Here is an 18,801-nt window from a genome sequence, read left to right as displayed (position 1 = left end):
TAGAATAGCAACAATAATGGAAAGAAATTTGTTTCAGTAAGGGCTAAGGAAAACAGGGAGCCTACAAAGTGAATAGGAATATCGATCTAATATTAAAATAATATCATCAAGCCAAAATAATTAAGAAACAGGAGTACTAAAAATTATAGAGAACAAAGCATATAATATATGTTGATACATACATATGTACCATGTAAAGTAGAAAGCACAGATTCTAAGTCATATTTGGGGAGATATTATAATAGATGCAAAATTAGAATCTGGTAGAATCTGTATTTCTTCTTAACCTGATTACTTCAAGTCTCTTCTGAAAAGTGTTAAATATTTAATGACGGGATTAAATAGGAGGGTATTTAAGAAATGGGTGGGTCACTCTGGTTGTTTTATAAATCCTGTGTCTTGCTTAGTTGTCCACTCATCTCTGCAGAATCTGGATACCTCTTCCCAAGATGGATTTGAACAGCACTGCAAGTGGTAAATTCTCATCTGTGTTTTGCTCTCTTCTTTGATAATGCCACATGCTTTGTTTATTTTCCAGAGTTTATGAAAAGTAAAATCCCAATTATGATTAGAGGAATAGGTTGTTGAAGCAGGGGCTGTTTTGCAGTGATAAGTTATCAGGGGATTGATGGGTGCTTTGAAGTGAGAGAATGCAATTTCAAATTTAAGAGACAGCCGTGAGTCCCATATGTGGGTTTTCAAAAGTCTTAAAGTTAACACTTTAAATGGAGAAAAATATATATGGAATACATAATATTTTACGTTTAGTTTATATCTAATAATTTAACATTTTATATTTATTTAAATGTATTTTATCATAAAGTATCAGTTTTGTGTATTGTATTTAATTTATCCTTTTAATGTTTTTCTTGTTTTTGTTTTAATGTTTTACTTGTTTCATTTATTTCCATTTATTTTCCTAACTCCTATTTTCTTTGCATGTAATTTTGTGGATTTCTAGTAACTTCTTCCTTTGGTAACTCAGAGATGACAGACTGTCATTTTTTCTATTATATATATATTTGACCTGTATGTCTCCAATTTTTTCTTTTGGCCACGCCGGGCTGCTTGTAGGATCTTAGTTCCCCAACCAAGGATTGAACCCAGGCCCTTGGCAGTGAGAGCATGGAGTCCAAACCACTGGACCACCAGGGAATTCCCATGTCTCCAATTTAGAATGACTTTAGGTATATCCCTAAAGTAAAAATACAGAATAATCATTGGATCTACAGACTTTCAACCTGAAGTAAGATATATGCTCACCCAGTTTTTAATCCATAAACATATCCTTCATAATTCTCCCCATTTTCTCTTCATCAGACATACTATTACAAAAAGAAACCTGGCAAGGCAAGATTATTTACAACCAGAGTCAAAAGAATATCCTCCAAGCATGGTTTGAACATGACCCTTACCCTGAAAAATCTAACAGGAAACAACTGGCCAAGGAAATTGGCATTCCAGAATCTAAAATTCAGGTTAGTATCAGGTTTCTATTTCATTATCTGTCAGGTTCAACGTAAAGAGAAAGGCCAAGTTTAGCACTGGCAGGTGATTCTCTTATGTTGGGTATGTTTCCTAAAGGTTTTTCCTGTTAAATAATATTTAAAACAAAATAAAAACAAGAATTACCTCTTTTACCAATGGTAGAAAACTGTTACTTCTTTTACCAATTGGTTGGGGGCATTCACTCTTGGAGAAAAGAATATACTGGTTGAGGCTCTCCAATAGGAGATAATTAAATCAACTTTTGAGATTTAGAGATTATAGGAAATTGGATCACTATGATAATGATATGGTATCAAGTACTGGAATATATACTGCAGAATAATGATATATAATTATGAGGAAACTGTGGGGTAAGCACTCATGTAAATTCCCAATTCTCAAGCTAGTTTTTATTTTTTCACTGATATCTGAAATGTGATTCATTCACAGGAGTGTATGAAATAAAATCCCATATTGTATCATTTTGAATAGAACTACTGATGTAAAAATAAAAATAAACTGGATTTCTTCAGTCAGCAAAGAGATAGCTGTAAATAATACAATTATACCAACTGAAACAGTATTGAAATCAATAAAGGTCAATAAAAAAGGTGCTTTCAGAGGAGAATAATGAGTTCAGATTTTTGTTATCAAAAATAGTCTCCAGGGGCTTCCCTGGTGGCACAGTGGTTGAGAGTCTGCCTGCCGATGCAGGGGACACAGGTTCGTACCCCGGTCCGGGAGGATCCCACATGCCGCAGAGCGGCTGGGCTCGTGTGCCGTGGCCGCTGAGCCTGCGCGTCCGGAGCCTGTGCTCGGCAATGGGAGAGGCCACAACAGTGAGCGGCCCGCGTACCGCAAAAAAAAAAAAAATCTCCAATAAGTCACTATATATAAGGGCATCAGTCTGAGGGGACGCTGGGGAGAAGAAAGGTTCCCCTTTTCTTAATGCATTTGTTTTAGGTGTAGGAAACAGTTTTCCCAAATCCCAGAATAAATTGCACTTTGGGGGACCATCTAGTGATTAGCTGCATGAGAGGTACTAGGCCCATTTGAACTGAGGTGGAGGATGGCAAGTCCAGGAAACAATGTAGGATGAGGTTGGTTCTGCAACTGTGTTCAGTAACTTACTCATTAGTTTCCAGTTTCCACTTGGGCTTAAGACTTCTTATTGGAAAATATTTTTATTAATTAATTTAAAGAATAGATATAACCTTTTAGCACAATGCCTGGGATATGAGTGCTACATCAGATATTGGTTATAACTGACACCCTAATCTTACCATGAATTATCAAATTATCAAAATAAAACACTCAGAAATACTTAGAAAGTACCTTGCAATGTCAACTCCAGTAATGAGGAAACAAGCAGAATACAATTGGCTATGTTAGTGATAATAGTTTTAAAGCAAGATATATGGGGTCCCTAGGAGTTTCATTATCTATTGCTGACTATGGAATGAAATAAGTAAAAGTGTAGGTGAGTTAGCCCTGCTCTTGACTATGGCTAATTCTACTGCCCTACATAAAGAAATTCTTTTCTAAGATCAATCCCATATGTACTGTGTGTTATGAAATGGTATTCTAATGAAAAGTTGATACAACACAAGGGAGAGAGAGAGATTGATTTCCTTTGAGAGAGCTACACTGTTTTGGATACCCTGAGGATGACCATATAAGAAATGCTAACTTGAGTTGAGAGCAGATTGTATACCATCCTGAATTGTATGCTAATAATAGCATCAATCCCAGGATAATATATCATCTTTCTCTTAGGGATTTCATCTCAAGAGCAGTTGATCAATTAGTTTTAACTGCATTGATATTTGGAATGACACAGACTGAGTTACATGACTTTCACGTCGTCTTTTCCCACTCAGATTTGGTTTAAAAACCACAGAGCAAGACAGAGCCGATTGGGGTTCAGCTCCTCCTTAGGAGAAGACCAAACCCATGGACAGAACCAGCCTCAGCCTTATACTCAAGGTAAGAACCCACCAGTCCAAATGCAGCTCATCAGTGGGTCCCATTGAGAGGGGAATCAATTCTGCATGTTGTGTCCAAATTCTCCACAAAGAATCCTTAGTTTTGGAGCCACTTACAGCTTGTTCTGAGTAACCTAAGGTCATCAATATAAGCATGGTCCCACAGTGGCTGGGATAGACAGGTTCTGAGCAAGAAAGGCTTTGGACTTTTTGGTCCCACTGCTCTAAGCAGGGCAACATCCTCCTCTTCTGTCATCTCAGGGGGATTCAGAGGGTGTAAGAGGTCAGCACTATCTTCCCAAGTTTGAGTTTCCAGCTTGAATGCAAAAATGTCCTAAAAACCCTTTTGTCCCTGCATTCTCTTTTAGAATACTTACCAAAAGGAGCCACACAAGACCACACATCTATTCCAAGATCTCAATCAAACATTCTAGTTCAAGCCTTCAAGAGGAACCAATTCTTTGATATTGCAAACAGGAAAACACTAGCCAAACAGGCATTCCAGGATCGAGAATTCAAGTAAGTTTTATGTCTATGGCAGCAAATATCCCTAACCCATTAAACGATGTTACCCCGACTGGTTGCTGGAAAACCTTGACTAACCTAGATTACCACAGCAATCAAGGACAAAGGCCTGGGATAGCAAACACCTGGCATTGCAAGTCACATTCCTGCAAAAGGAAGAATTTTCTAATCAAATTGTCAGTGGTGCATCTATTCAGAATCACCAGCAGCAAAACTGTGGGAAAATGTGAAAGTTGATGTCTATTTTGAGAACACTCTTGTTAGGTTTTCTAAAGCTTGGCACTGCTGTCATTTTGGGCCAGACAATTCTTTCTTGGGACGGGCAGTCCATGCCAGGTATAGTGTTTTTCAGCATTCCTCGCCTCTACCAACTAGATATCCTGCCCATCTCTCCTTAGCCCACTTTTAACACCCCCCAAAAAATCTACAAGCATAGTCAAATAGGGGAACAAAAGCACCCTCATTAGTACCTTCTTCTACCTAAGCTATGGGGATAGTGGTTCTGTATACGTTCAACACTCATGACTAGGAAGCATGTTCATAGGTCTATCAGCACAATGACCCTCATAAACACTTATCTGTGTTTATTAATCCTTATTCAGATTTATACACGTTTACAAGGTATGCATTCCTGTGCAAACACTGATTAACAGGAGGAAAATGTCAGCCTCGTCAAGAGACCTTGTTCCCTGATCCATCATTGAAATTGAAGGGTGGATCCTAAAGCATATGCCTTTTTAGCCAGAGTTTCAATTCATCTATAGTTGATTGCTGAATGTGCTATGACTTAAATCTATGTGTTTGTATGTATGTATATGTATACATATACATAAACACACATATACACACATACTTATGCATATATACGTGTCCACACACATATGTACATATATACACATACTGAACACATGAACAAGGGCAATTAATTTCATATATATATATATATATATATATATAAAATATATGTGTATAGACACACACAGACACACCCCTCTTGAGATTTGGGCCTATATAATAGGCCCTTTGCTTTACACAGTTTGAGAACAGCCAGAATCTCTTGTCTTATGATATCCATGTCTCCGTTTTTCTCACGGAGATGTGGTTTCAGGACCCAAGATCTCTGTACCCTGGGCAGAGCACAAGTGAGCCTGTGAATTCCTTGGTAGATGGCCCAAATGGGAGACCTGGTATGACAGCTCAGCAGCACGAAATTGACCTATGTACTCTCCCAGGCAGATCTCATCATTTTGCTTCCTCCAGTTCTTTCAGCAGGAACCAACCATTTCTACCTGTTCTTCTCCCATCCCACGTATCCTCTGTCCCTTGTGTGATCCAAGGACAAAGTGTCATGATGCAGCCCATGCAGGCTGTGCAGAGAGGAGAGAACTCTCCCTCTACTCTAACAGTTGGGAATTATGTGCTAGTACTGCTGACTATGGGAGGAGACCCAGATACTCAGTACCCCTTCTGGCCCCAATACCAAGAACGACAGGATCACCAAGAACAGACTGACATGGGAGTACTGCAGTTGGAAGACTATTCTCAGCCTCAAGATGAGCACAAAAAACCACCACCACAGGATCTGAGCCAGGTGGACATATCTTACTTTCTGCAGTGGTGGGATGAGTGCTGCCAGGCTCTGATTGCAGAGCGGGATCCTCAAAAAGGGACCCACTGAGACAGACTGGTGGCCACAGCACAGAGTCAGCTGGAGAACCATCTCATGCCCTCAGCCAACCGCACCAGCAATATATAGAAACCTCAAGAAGGCTTTAGGTCAACTCCTGCCATTCACAGATTGTCAGTAAAAGGTACAAACTTTTTTGAATCCTGATCCACAGGAAGAGGACCCTCCAGGATTTTCAGGTTCTTCCGAACACTTTGCAAAGCTCACCAGGACTTGAGCTTCAGGAGGAAGAAGATAGCATTCTGAACCTGATCCAGTCCTCCTTTCTTTTGATGCAGATCACAGCAATTTAAAGAACAATGAATAAGGAGGTCATCCTGTCAGAGGCAAAACTAAAGCAGGGGGAAGGAAAAACCACTTGGAAACCCACATGGAGGTTGTTTTTCTTGTGGGCAGTGGTTATCTTCTCTACTCCACTAAGTGAAGGATTGTTTCCAAGCTCTACACTGCCTATGGAAGCACCATGGGCACTAGGTAGTGGACATGTCTGCTGAATTCTTCCAGAAAAAAAGTATTTTACTCAAGAATATGACCTTCTCTCTGTAATCACCATGTCCTCCACGGTCTGGAAAACCCACAAACTGTAACCTAACTCAGGTGAGAATAGATCTCTGAGGGACATATTAGAACTTCTTTCCCTCCTGGCATCATGAGAGGGCAAACTTGAAATTAGTTCATTGTGTAGAAAACGAAGGGATGCTGTACTTCCTGATGATGTGAGCTCATAAAAGTGAGCTTTTCCCCAAAGCTCCGAGGGTTTAAACTGGGAACTAGATACTACCTCAGCATCCATCATTACGGGAATGATTAAATGGATTAGGACAAATCCATAATACTGAGTAATCCTCACTTAGAAGTGTATTTTTACTTTGACTATTTAAAACATACAAAAAATTACAAGGAAATTATAATAGCAATACCATATCATCACTGAACATAGTCTAATGATGCTAATATTTCCACTTTTTTAGTTTTTTGTATATATTTGCATATATGTATATATGTATGTCCATAATATTTCTCCTCTTATTATAAATACATTATACGTTCATCTAAAACCTGGGATAACCATTCTCATTCTCAGTCTTCCCCCTTCTTTTGAAAAGGTAAATTCTGAAAACAGATTTTGGTACATGTGGGTTTACCTTGGCAATAAAAATGTCTTTAAAAAATATCACTTCTGGGCTTCCCTGGTGGCACAGTGGTTGAGAGTCCGCCTGCCGATGCAGGGGACACGAGTTCATGCCCCAGTCCGGGAAGATCCCACATGCCGCAGAGCGGCTGGGCCCGTGAGCCATGGCCACTGAGCCTGCACGTCCGGAGCCTGTGCTCCACAATGGGAGAGGCCACAACAGTGAGAGGCCCGCGCACCGCAAAAAAAAAAAAATCACTTCTTTGTTCATTTTAGCAATTTGCTTTCTGTTTTGTCATATTTGCTTTGTTTACTTTCCATATGAAGGTGCTGAAAGAAGATCAGTACGCATACATCTAGTTCTACAAAGATACCACCAGTTTTGCACAAATATAGTCGTGAGGTGGACATCCTTCTGGTATCTGGGTGCGTTACATGCAAGAGTTCTCTAGATGTTTATACACTGAAGCACAAGTGCCAGAATATTCCAACATCAGTATTTATGGCCAAATAACACTCAGCACAAGTTATTTTTCCTAATATGAGCTGTATCTTCATTAACCACATAGGGAAATAAAAGTCACATGCGTATGTGCAGGTATTAGTGGCACAAATCTACAAAAAGAATCTGATATATTTAACAGTGTTGATACCATGCCTAGTTTGATTTTAAATTTCTCCCCCACATGATTCTCATGTGGTCAGAGATGAGAGGTCCTAGTGTCTTTCCTGTACTTCAAACACATACGGGGACAGAGTTCTCCAACTTATGAAAACAAGTCTGATTATTTGTGAAGGGAAAACTATACATTTGTGTCTATAATCTACTTCTTCATTTATATGCATATCTGTATCTCCATGTTTATATGTATGGATCTATGTAAATATATTATCTATTGTTCATCTACATTGTCTCTACAGCTCCCCTCCATACTCTTCTCTATGCTTATCTCTATATCTACACTTCTAACTATAGCCTCTGGAGGGAGACAGATGGAATGACCTTCTCTAGAGAAATACGTAAATTTTCACTTCTGAAGCAAGCAGTGGGATTAAGTCTCTAGAGAAAAATGTAAGGAACAGTATCTGACCAAGAGAACCACGTTGACCAGTTCAGAATCTCCTGTAAGTCAAATGTCCCTTTCATGGATTGGGTGACCAGACATCCTATTCTTATACCAGATTGAGGTGACCATGAATGTGCACTGGGCTCATAGCCAGTGGAGGCCTTAAAGGTTGTCATGGTTGAGGCCTCTACAGCCTGAAAGCAGGGCTGAGAACATGGATCCTGCAGGGTTTTGGCACAGGGTGGCAAGTCCAGTGGACCTTGCTTGGTGCCCAGGGCTGGAGCATCTGATTGCCCCATCCCAGCTCTGCCTCCAATAAAAGGCACCTGCCCTCTTCCTAGAGGGCCCTTGGGTCCCAACAACCTGGTCCCTTAGTTCTTGGACCCCTTGGGGCTGAAAACCTTTGGACGGGAGGGGCTGTGGATGAGGTCATGCATCTCGCAGGCCAGTCCTGGTCCAGGTTGTGTCCACTGTTTGGGTGATGGCCAAAGTGCAGACTTCACCTCTGGAGCAGAAATCACTGTATATCCTCTGGAGGGGGCATTGGGGATTTAGTCACTAGCTGTGCTGCCTGCTCCTGGGTAGAATATTCTTGCCCCTGAAGAAGGTGACTCGTCCGTACAATGGAAGTTCTTAGCAGACCCTAAACTCCCTGACTTTTATTTGGGTATACACCCTCCCCTTTCAGGCCACATTCCCAGGGAAGGATACACAATCCGCAGCCCAAGGAGTATAGATCTTAATCACTCTAAGTCAATTTCATTTATCCTGCAGAGAGTGGAGTTAGGAAGGGGCACGTGTCACAATTCTGGCCAGTGAGATGTCTATGAGGGGCTTCTGAGAAAGGCTGCCCACCAATAAAGGAGACACTTAGGAGGAAACCCTCCCTCTTCAGCTGTTGGAGCTGTAGCTGCCACCTTTCAACCACAAGGGGAGAAGCTGACAGAACACGTTAAGGATGGCAGAGCAGAAAACTAGAACCTTATAGCCACCCAACCTCAGGGCTTCTTGTTATATATACAAAATATAAATCCCCTTATTTATTAAAGTCCTTTAGAGTTAGGTTTTCTGTTACGTTCAATGAAATACACCTTATTGCTATAGCCAGGTAGGCATGATTCAGCCAAAAGCATTAGTCCAAAAGCAAGAGGATCAGAACAATTCAAACAGCAGCTTCAACTTTTAAAACTCAACTGCACCCACTTAAATGGAATAGGGAACAGAGGAAAATAATGAATAGCTTTACTGTTTCAGAGAAAGAGAAGACAGAATGTTTCTGCCACTAATGAAGTTTTATGGAGGTTATTTAAGGTTTAGAAAGATTTCAAAAGCTGGAGTAAGGGGGAGCCAAGGGGGAATAGTGAGGAAGGCCTAGAACTCAAGAGCTAAAATGAGTAAGAAATAACATATCCCACATCATAAGCAGAAAAGCCAAACTCACGAAGTCAAGGAAAGAAAACCCAAAGAACAAGAATCTGGCAGCACAAAGCAGAAGTATCTCAATTCAAGACTTGAACTGCTGGTCTCTGGAGTAGATACAGCCACAGCTCAATGCCATTAACCATTAAGATCCAACTCATTTTCCTTGCTTAGTTTTGTGCTCCCCAAAATATTTCTGATTAATTTGTTTCCCCACATATATCCCAGCCCAAGAGATGAAATGACCAGAGAAATTACAAAACCAGATATTTGAAAATTACTGGTTTATAATGAGCACTAGAAGTTGGTGTGTGTTTTGATTTAAACATGTCTTCTGGGAGTCTGGGTATAATAAATCAGACCCTTTTGCACATGACTGACAAAACTGGAATTTCTAGCTCTGTAAAGCCAATAGGCTGTGGTAACTTTATTGAGATACAGACATGCTAGATGACATTTCCATTTCATATCTAAAGCAATGATTTTCAACCACTCTAGGGTCACATCACAATGGAGGAGAACCCATTTTAAACAAATATCCACCACCCAACCCCTCCCAAGCCCCATTTAAGAATCAGTACTGTGGGGACTTCCCTGGTGGTCCAGAGGTTAAGACTCCATGCTTCCACTGCAGGGGGCGTGGGTTCGATCCCTGGTCAAGGAACTAAGATCCCACATGCCGTGCACCACACCCAAAAAAAAAGAAACACTACTGTAGTGAGCTACGTTTACTGCTGGGTGTGTGTTGTATCCTTTCAACATTCTAAGGAGGAGTAAAAGGTTAAATGCTTTGCTTTAGGCTGGGTTCTCCCAGAAGCAGACTCTAAGGAAAAAATGTGAATTTAACTGATGATTCCAGGATGCACTAGTAGGGAAGTGGGTATGTAAAATAAGAGGAGGTCTATGCAGGTGCATTCATACCACTGTGGGCAACTATGCTTTCTTCTACTGGCGGCCTCGGATGGTATGGGGTAACTCCACTCGAGGGGTAACTCAAATATTCAGCTGTCATTTCTCTGGTGAGCAAGGAAGCTGGGATGCATCCTCTGATTCCTATTCACCATTAGCTGAAAGCTGCTCTCAGGGGCATTAACTCCACAGCACTTCAAGCAGAGAGGGAGCCTTAGGAAGGTGCTTGCAGTAGGACTCCTGATGGTGGCAAGTGCTGGAATGGTGAGTGCTCAGGCATTTGGGACAGGCACTGACACCTTCTATTACACACCGGATGGTTCCTTATTGGCTTCTCTTCCCTTTTGACTCTCAGCAGTTCACCTTGTTATGCCATCTTTCACATTCCCTGACACAGATCTTCTCTTTGCTCCACCCAGAAGAAACAGTTTCTTTCTAATAACCCATTAGTCTTAAATGGAACTCTTTATTGGTTCTAATTACTAAGAGCCAAAAATGTTAGTTCCTTTATGGTTTTTATACCTAAAAGGTTTTGTGAACACAATCAAAGAAAACACTTTGTGGAGACTCAAATACAAAGTTCTATTTATTTTCAATAATGAAATCAACACAACAAAGAGGAATTAATCCTCTAATTTTTAAATCTAACACTATTCTTAGCACAAAACTATCCTCAATAAATAAAAACACAATACTAGTAACCAAGTAAGACTTTTCCCAAGACTCTCTAAATTTTTGTGTTTTAAACAAAACTGGATGGTAGATAAAGAAACACATGCTAGAGACTTAACTGACAGACTTGAAGAAAAGAACAGCCAACGAAGAGGCTCCCCAAATATAAGTTGGCAAAAGGAATATGGGGTTTTCAAAGCAGCCCAGAAATCAGAGTTCACTGGGGGATGCAAGGGTTTGGGACAGTCCATGTTCAAAGGCCTTGTAATTAAATCTTTCCACATTCCTAGATTCTTGATTTGGAATCTATCATAATCTAGAGAAGCTTCTGCCAAAGGATAGGAGGCTCTTTATTTATGCTTTCTGAAACGACCCATCTAATTTTCTGCCTTTGACTTTGTCACTAGCTTCTCTCACCAATACAGCAGGGATTCCATTCCAGAAAGTGGTTATTACTATGTAAACCAACCTCTCTGTTTTTGATTTTCCTTTTACAGACACATTGATACTGCCAGGAACAGCTCTAAATATATCCAATTTCTTTTATTTTCATCCTCCAACTTTGCTTGGCTACAAAATCTAGGACTCACAGAGCAACAATAGCATTGGTCAAAAGATGAGTGTCAGTTCCAATGTAAAAATCTCTGAAGTTCAATAGTCACAAAAAAATTTTTTAATGCCTTATCTGCCAAACCTTTTTTTTTCATTATCTTGCCAATTATTTCTTTCGGAATTCAATCCTCCGAGCTACATTCTGAGCACCAAATTTTTTGACCAGTGCATCTCGGGTACCCTCATCATCTTTTTGCAAATCTAAGTCATCCTGTCGGGACCAAATGGGATACCCATCAGCCCTCTGACCAGACTCTAAAAAGGAGGAAGTAGCCTCCAGCTCACCACTATTTTTTAGGAAGGCCTGTGTAACTGTTGACAGATCCAAGTTAAACTTTTCCATTAACTGCCGGATGATCTTAATGGCAGCTCCCACCTCTGGTGCGGAAACTTTTTCTTCTTCTTCTTCCTCATCAGGCTGTGTTTCTGAGTCTTCCTCAGGTGTGGGTGGATCATCATCACACATTGTTATATGTATTTCAAAATCAGGGCTCTCATCCACCTAGAGAAAGTGATGAATATGACCAGTTCCTAATTACCAAGTCATGAATACTTACTCTTAAAATATCTGGTCTCTCCCAGCTACCACTTCCTTGCCCTTTTCACCCCAATCACACTGGACTTCCTTCAGTTCCTCTTATGTGCTATGTTCCTTCTTACATTTACTCATATTGGATGTGTGCATATGTGTGTGTATGTGTATATATATGTATGTATATGATAGGGTAAGAAGTGTGAGTGTGGATGGGGTGTGTGTGTGTGTGTGTGTGTGTGTGTGTGTATGCATGTGTACATATGTACGTACGTGTAGGTATATGGTATTCCAACAGAACATTAGAAGCTACACTGAATGTGAAAAATAAATGTTATGTGCATACACATATATGTATACACATGTATGCACTAGATTATTTGTTAAAAATTTGACTTCACTCTCAGATTGTAAGCTCCATAGGGCAGGAAATGTTATGTTTTGCTCATCACTACATCCCCAGTGCCTACCAATGCCTTCACATGGTAAGTACTCAAAAAACATTGCTGTATGAATATATTAGGGTCTCCACACTACACTATATTTAGGCACGTTACAAAGTGTGTTATGTGAGAGGAGACCTATGTAGGCCATGTTTGAGAGTTGTTGAGAGTATTTGAAAGTTTACAGAAAATGAACCAACTTTAAATTAAATGAACTTCAAATTAGTTTCCTGTTTTAGACTGATGCATAACCATTTTTCTTAGTGTTAGTAAGAAAAGTTAATTAACAAGATCCTTTTTCTTAGAGAAGATATGCACATATAATTTGGATTTTTTTATTACTCATTTTTTTTTTAATTACTCATTATTTTATGGTTGCCTTTCTCTATAACTATGATTAAATATGGGATTCCAACAAAGTTTTAGAACTTAACTGAATATGGAAGAGCTAAAAAATTCTAAAAAAGCTCTAAGTATACAGAGAGCTAAAATTGCTTGATAAAAAATTAACCTCTTTAAAAAATTACTTTTACCTGAGAATAAAAACATTTTAAAAAGATAAATCTGCAAACTTAACTTACAAAAACTTACAGATGAAAGTACTCAAAGTAAGATGCTTTATACTGCCTAAAAATAATTCTCCCCCATCTTTCTCCCTCCACTCCTCCTTAAATCATCCTACCAAAAACTAAAAGTACATGCCCAGAACCTTGATCAGTCTCACCTTCCATTTTCCTCCTCCATCTTGAACTTCTCTCTTACCTTTCTGGGCCTCAGGTGTATAAAAAGAACAGATGGGAAGATCAATTTCAAAGGAGGAGAATGGACGTAGGAAAAAAACATGAGTTAAATCTAGTTAACATACCACAATCTCCTCAAACTCCCGGGTGGCTTCTACAAGCATCTTTTTGACTGCTTCTTCATTCTCCTTGATCTCTTCCTTTTCAAATTCTTCTTCAGGCAAGTCTGGAGTTCTCTTATTCTGTGGTTCTATTAAACAGAACAGCACCAGATTAGAATTAGCCTTTTTTACAGAAACCAAAAATATAGTAAATGCTCTGTTAGCTCTGGGCCAGAAGTGAGCCTGCACTTTTTTCCTATTAGAAAATGTTTTTGATCAGAAGGGTAAGAAAAACATGACATGCATGTTCAATAATTTCTACTCTTGCTTCTGAAAAGTTGTACAATAAAAATGGTGATAATTTTCCTAGGTTCTGATACGTAAAGTAAAAATACTCTTCAAGCTTAATTCATTTTTCGCTTTGTATTTATAGATCTTGCAAATTAACAAAACTGTGCCATAAATTGGGTTCTCTGGGAAGTAGGTTCTGAGATGGAGATTAACAAGTAAGGTGTTGATTAAGGAGTGTTCACTGGGCAGAAAGAAGCTGAGAGCTGTGAGAGTTCCAACAAGGCCGCAACTGAAACCATGCAGAAGTCTGGAGCTAGGAAGGCCCTACAGAGTTGACCAAGTTGGGGCAAGGGAGGCAAGATGTTATTTTAACCCCACATAGATTAGTCATTGGATGCTAGCCTAGAATGACAGAACCTTGGGTAAGGCAGTTCTCCCAGGGGAAGACAGATCTGGGGGGGTCTACCACAATCCACCACATACCATCTACAGAAAGGAGAGCCTCCTAAAGCTAAATATCCTCCTATTTCCCTTTTACTCTTTGTTCTGAGGACTTAACTCTGCTATTTTCCATTTAACAAAGACTGACTACTAAGGGGCAACACGAGAGAGATTTTTTGTGATGGAATTGTTCTGTATCCTGATTTTGGTGGTTACATCACCATCTGTTGTACATGTGTTAAAACACCTAACTGGAAAACTGTATGGCAGTTTCTTAAAATATTAAACATATAATTAGGGCTTCCTTGGTGGCGCAGTGGTTGAGAGTCCGCCTGCCGATGCAGGGGACACGGGTTCGTGCCCCGGTGTGGGAAGGTCCCACATGCCGCGGAGCGGCTGGGCCCGTGAGCCATGGCCGCTGAGCCTGCGCGTCCGGAGCCTGTGCTCCGCAACGGGAGAGGCCACAACAGTGAGAGCCCCGCGTACCGCTAAAAAAAAAAAAAAAAAAAACATATAATTACCATATGATCCAGCAATTCCACTTCTGAGAATACACCCAAAAAAAAAAAAAAGCAGGGTCTCAAACAGGTATTAGTAACCCATACCACAGCAGCATTATTCACAATATCCAAGATGTGGAAACACTAGGAACAAAATTCTCACACATGTTGCAACATGGGTTGGTGTTTAATGGGTACAAATTTCAGTTCTGGAAGACGAAAATGTTCTAGAGATGGATCGTGGCGATGACTGCATCACGATGTGAACATACTTAGTGCTACTGAACTGAACACTTAAAAACAGCTAAAATGGTAAATTTTATCTAATGTATATTCTACCACAATAAAAAAAATTTAAATACATAACTGCACACCAAAATAAGTCAATTTTATTTTACATAAAATTTTAAAAAGAAGCCTTATATTTTAGAGATACTTGCTGAAACAGATAAAAAAATGGGATAATGGCCGGCACTGGCTTCAAAATAATCCCAGAAGTCAGGATAAAAGGTGTAGATGAAAAAACTGGCCACAAACTATAATCAGGTGAAGTTGGGTGATGGGTACGTGCATTATACTATTCTTTCTACTTCTGTAAATGTTCGAAATTTTCCATAATAAAAAGTGTGAACAAATTACGGCTCACATAATGAAACACAATGCAATGAACAAGAAAGGAATGAAACAATGAGCAGACACACAAAAGCTTCAAGATCTATTAAGTTAAAAAAAGAAAGCAAACTGCAGAACAAACTTCTGTCTAGTGTGCTAGTGTTACTATGAGCAAAACGGACACAAACAAGGGACAACAACAGTGGTTGCCTCTGGGAGAGGAAGCGGGGGAAGGGGTATGGAGCAGTGAGACTCACTTTTCACTATGTACTCTTTTACACTTGGAGTATATCTGAGGATAAATTCCTAGAGGCAATAATTACCATGTTTAAGGGAACATGTATTTTAAATGTTGTCAGATGGTGTCAAAATTCCTTCCAAAGAAATTGTACCGATTTCCTTCTATTAATAATGTAGGAGTGTACTTGTTTTCATATACCTCGTTAACTCTGGGTATTACCCATTTTGTTAGTTATTGCCAATCTAACTGATAAAATATGACATTGCCTTGCTCTGATCTACTTTTCTAAAAAACACACCAGACACATTTATTTCAGTTTCCATGGGCAGAAGTCCAGGCATGGCTTGTACTGGTCCTCTGCTCAGGGTGTAATTTTTTGTTTGTGGGGCTGCGCCTTATGGCATGGGGTGGGGGGGAGGGGGGGCGGATCTTAGTTCCCTGACCAGGAATCGAACCGTGCCCCCTGCAGTGGAAGCACGGAGTCTTAACCACTGGACAGCCAAGGAAGTCCCCTCAGGGTCTAATTTATTTTTATTCAGTAACAATATTTCTGCATTTGTTTATCTGCCATTTATTTCCTTTTCTGGAAACTTCCTGTTCCATTTCCTTTGCTCATTTTTCTACTAGTTTTTCTCTTACTTACTAACTTCTACAAGCTCTTTGGACATTAAGGAAACTCACTCTGTTGCAATGTATTGGAAATATTTTTCCAGTTTGCCCTCTGACTTTATTTATCATGAGAAGCTTTACATTTTAAGTAATCAAATATATAAAGTTTTTTCTTAGTCTTCCTGGTTTCAGAACTATCAACATGTAACTATTAAAAGGGATACTCCGGGACTTCCCTACTGGCACAGTGGTTAAGAATCCGCCTGCCAATGAGCGGACACGGGTTCAAGCCCTGGTCGGGGAACATCCCACATGCCGCAGCAATGAGAAGCCTGCACACGGCAATGAAGAGTAGCCCCCGCCCTCCGAAACTAGAAAAAGCCCACGTGCAGCAACAAAGACCCAACGCAGCCAAAAACAAATAATAAAATAAAATAAAATAATTCAAAATAAATAAATAAATAAAATTTTAAAATAAAAAGGATACTTGGGAATTCCCTGGCAGTCCAGTGGTTAAGCCTCTGTGCTTTCACTGCCATGGGCCTGGGTTTGACCCCTGGTTGGGGAACCCTGCAAGCCGCGGCCAAAAAAAAAAACCACAAAAAACAAAAAAGGATACTCATCCACATTTTCTCCTGGTCATTTTATGATTTTAATTTTTACATTCAAATGCCTGAATATCAAAACACTGAGTAGGGTGAATCCAGCTTAATTTTGTCCCAAGTTCCAATTGGTCTACCAGCCATCTCCACACCACTGATTTAAAATCAGGGCCCTACATGATCTCCTTCACCCATACACACAGTCCAGTCTCTCCAAGAATTCTCCCTCTTGCTTCCTCCATCCCAGCCACACAGGTCTCTGTTGCTCCAAAAACACACCAGCTATACTCCACCTCAGGGCCTTTGTACTTAATACTCCCTAAGCCTGAAACACTCTTTCTCAGATAACCAACTGCTGAGTTCTTTCATTTCCTCTGGTCTCTGCTCAAGCATCAGCTTACAATACTTCCCTTCTCATCCTGTAGAAAACCTCCTCCTCTCCGGCCCTTACCCTGATTTATTTTTTTCTGTAGCACTTCCCGCTGCCCAGCTAGCATTTTAAACTCCATGACTGAAGGGGGTTTTATTTACTGTTATATCCCAGCAGGATAAATGTCTGGCACTCAAACATCTGTTGAATGAATGAATCTCAAATGTCACTTTTACCAAAAACAAAATTCCTACTAAGCATATTGAATAGGATTAACAGATTTGCCTTCCCAGATTTCAACTGTTATGCAGAATAGCCACATAGGAAAGAGAAGCTGAGGAAGCAGCATGACTCTTTAAACAAAAGGGTCTGTCAGTTTACGCTGTCAATACCCCTTTTATCAGAAGTGAAGCATCTCAACAGCTATGCACTGTGTCCTAACCGGCCCTGAATCCCAATATTCTGTTCAACTGCGTTAGAAATACACTTCACCCGAGCGAAACGTGGAAGCGACTTCCCACTGAGAACCTTCTTATGTGAATATGCAGTCATTTAAGCCAAGAAATTAAAATAAGCTGGTCTGGCAGGCATGGCTTTAAAACGTCTTATACTGAATGTACCTGAATACAGAAGAACTATTTTTTAAAACGAGTCTGGGAAATCTCTTAAAAGATACCCAAGAAGCTGGTTCCCCGTTGTCTCTGGGGGGAAAAAACTAGGTAGCTGGTGGGAAAGGAAAGGGGGTAGAATTTTCCACATACTCTTTCTGCACCTTTTGAATATCGGACCATGCCAATACCCCAGTTATTGGAAAAGTGAATTAAGAGAGACCTTAGCAAACGGCGCAATATTACCCGGATGTCAAAGGGGGGGTGAGGAGGGGGCTGGACGATGCTCCCCAAGACGCCAACATGGACGCCCAACAGAAGAGGAAAGAGGCCGACGCCCCCGCCTCACACAGGGGACAGCAGAGGGCTCGCGCGTTCGCAGCAAGCCTCACCCCCGCTATCAGCATCCTCGGGGTCTTGCTCAGTTTTCCGCTTGAGTTTCTGGGAGGAGGGGCTCACTGGGGCCTCCCCCAACAGGTACTTATGCTCCTGGCCCCGCAGGCGCTTGAGGTAGCGGTCCTTCATGGACTGCCACGAGTGCTGGGTGAGCGAGCTCTTCTCCATCGCTTTCCACAAGGCGTTGCCGGTAACGGAGCTGGGCGAGCGGGCATGTTCCTTCACGTACGTCAAGATGGCCACGTCGTCCGCGTCCGTGAAGACGATCCGCCCCGCGTGCGGCTGCAGCTCGGGCTCCGTGACGGCGGCGCCCCCAGCCTGAGCCCCGGGCTTCGTCTCTGGGGCCTGGTCGGCCCCTAGAGCCGGGCCCAACCGGTAGGCCTCCAGCTCGAGCCTCTCGTTGCGCTCCACGCAGTCCAGGATGTACTGCGTGGAAATGAAGTCGCCCGAGGCCTCGGCCGCCGCCTCCCCAGGCTGAGCCAGCAGCACGGCCCCGGGCTCCTGCACGCGACACAAGGTGCCGCCGCCGTGCAGGATGAGCGTCGAGAGCCGGCGCTTCGCCGGGCTGGGACGCACGTAGAAGGACATGGAGCTGCCATCCTCCCTCACGAACAGAGTCGAGGAATGGGTTGGCCCATTGGGGTCTTTGCCCAAATCCATCGCCTCAGCCATAGCTCACGCCGAGCACCAGAAGAAGGTGCCGTCTTGCCAGCGCGCGGCGTACAGAGCCCCAGTGCCTGAGGTAACGCTTCAGACGCCGCTGCCGCCGCCCCACAACCCCGTACTACGCCTGCGCTGCAGTTGCACAGAGCCGTGCCC

General features: G+C 41.4%; 2 protein-coding genes across 3 annotated transcripts; one reads left to right on the top strand and one right to left on the bottom strand.

Moving 5' to 3' along the window:
- The first annotated feature begins 449 nt into the window (after positions 1 to 449).
- On the top strand, positions 450 to 5,676 carry DUXB (double homeobox B). Its single transcript, XM_032614832.1, is given in 6 exon segments — positions 450 to 474; positions 1,321 to 1,478; positions 3,369 to 3,474; positions 3,842 to 3,958; positions 3,961 to 3,992; positions 5,095 to 5,676. Coding segments are annotated over 6 exon segments (1,020 nt in total).
- A 5,097-nt stretch (positions 5,677 to 10,773) lies between these two features.
- On the bottom strand, positions 10,774 to 18,792 carry TERF2IP (TERF2 interacting protein). Of its 2 annotated transcripts, XM_032613388.1 has the most exons (4): positions 17,979 to 18,784; positions 13,337 to 13,461; positions 13,196 to 13,243; positions 10,774 to 11,998 (listed from the first exon to the last, which is right to left on the bottom strand). In XM_032613388.1, the coding sequence occupies exons 1-4, from the start codon at positions 18,652 to 18,654 to the stop codon at positions 11,603 to 11,605; spliced, it is 1,245 nt and encodes a 414-aa protein (XP_032469279.1). In that variant the 5' UTR covers positions 18,655 to 18,784; the 3' UTR covers positions 10,774 to 11,602. The 2 variants fall into 2 exon arrangements, with proteins under 2 accessions (XP_032469279.1, XP_032469280.1); XM_032613389.1 differs by lacking the exon at positions 13,196 to 13,243 and having other exon boundaries at positions 17,979 to 18,792.
- Between the last annotated feature and the right edge of the window lie 9 nt (positions 18,793 to 18,801).

Source organism: Phocoena sinus, chromosome 19, assembly GCF_008692025.1.
Source record: "Phocoena sinus isolate mPhoSin1 chromosome 19, mPhoSin1.pri, whole genome shotgun sequence".
Taxonomy (NCBI): domain Eukaryota; kingdom Metazoa; phylum Chordata; class Mammalia; order Artiodactyla; family Phocoenidae; genus Phocoena; species Phocoena sinus.
This window is presented reverse-complemented; position numbering and strand designations above follow the sequence as displayed.

What these genes read in the sequence shown, in the direction of transcription:
- TERF2IP (XM_032613388.1), bottom strand. Translation starts at nt 18,654, where the DNA reads ATGGCTGAGGCGATGGATTTGGGCAAAGACCCCAATGGGCCAACCCAT. An exon ending in CGAGGATGCTGATAGCGGGG is followed by an intron (nt 13,462 to 17,978) that starts GTGAGGCTTGCT and finishes TCTGTTTAATAG; the next exon opens with AACCACAGAATAAGAGAACT. An exon ending in ATGGAGGAGGAAAATGGAAG is followed by an intron (nt 11,999 to 13,195) that starts GTGAGACTGATC and finishes CACTTTCTCTAG; the next exon opens with GTGGATGAGAGCCCTGATTT.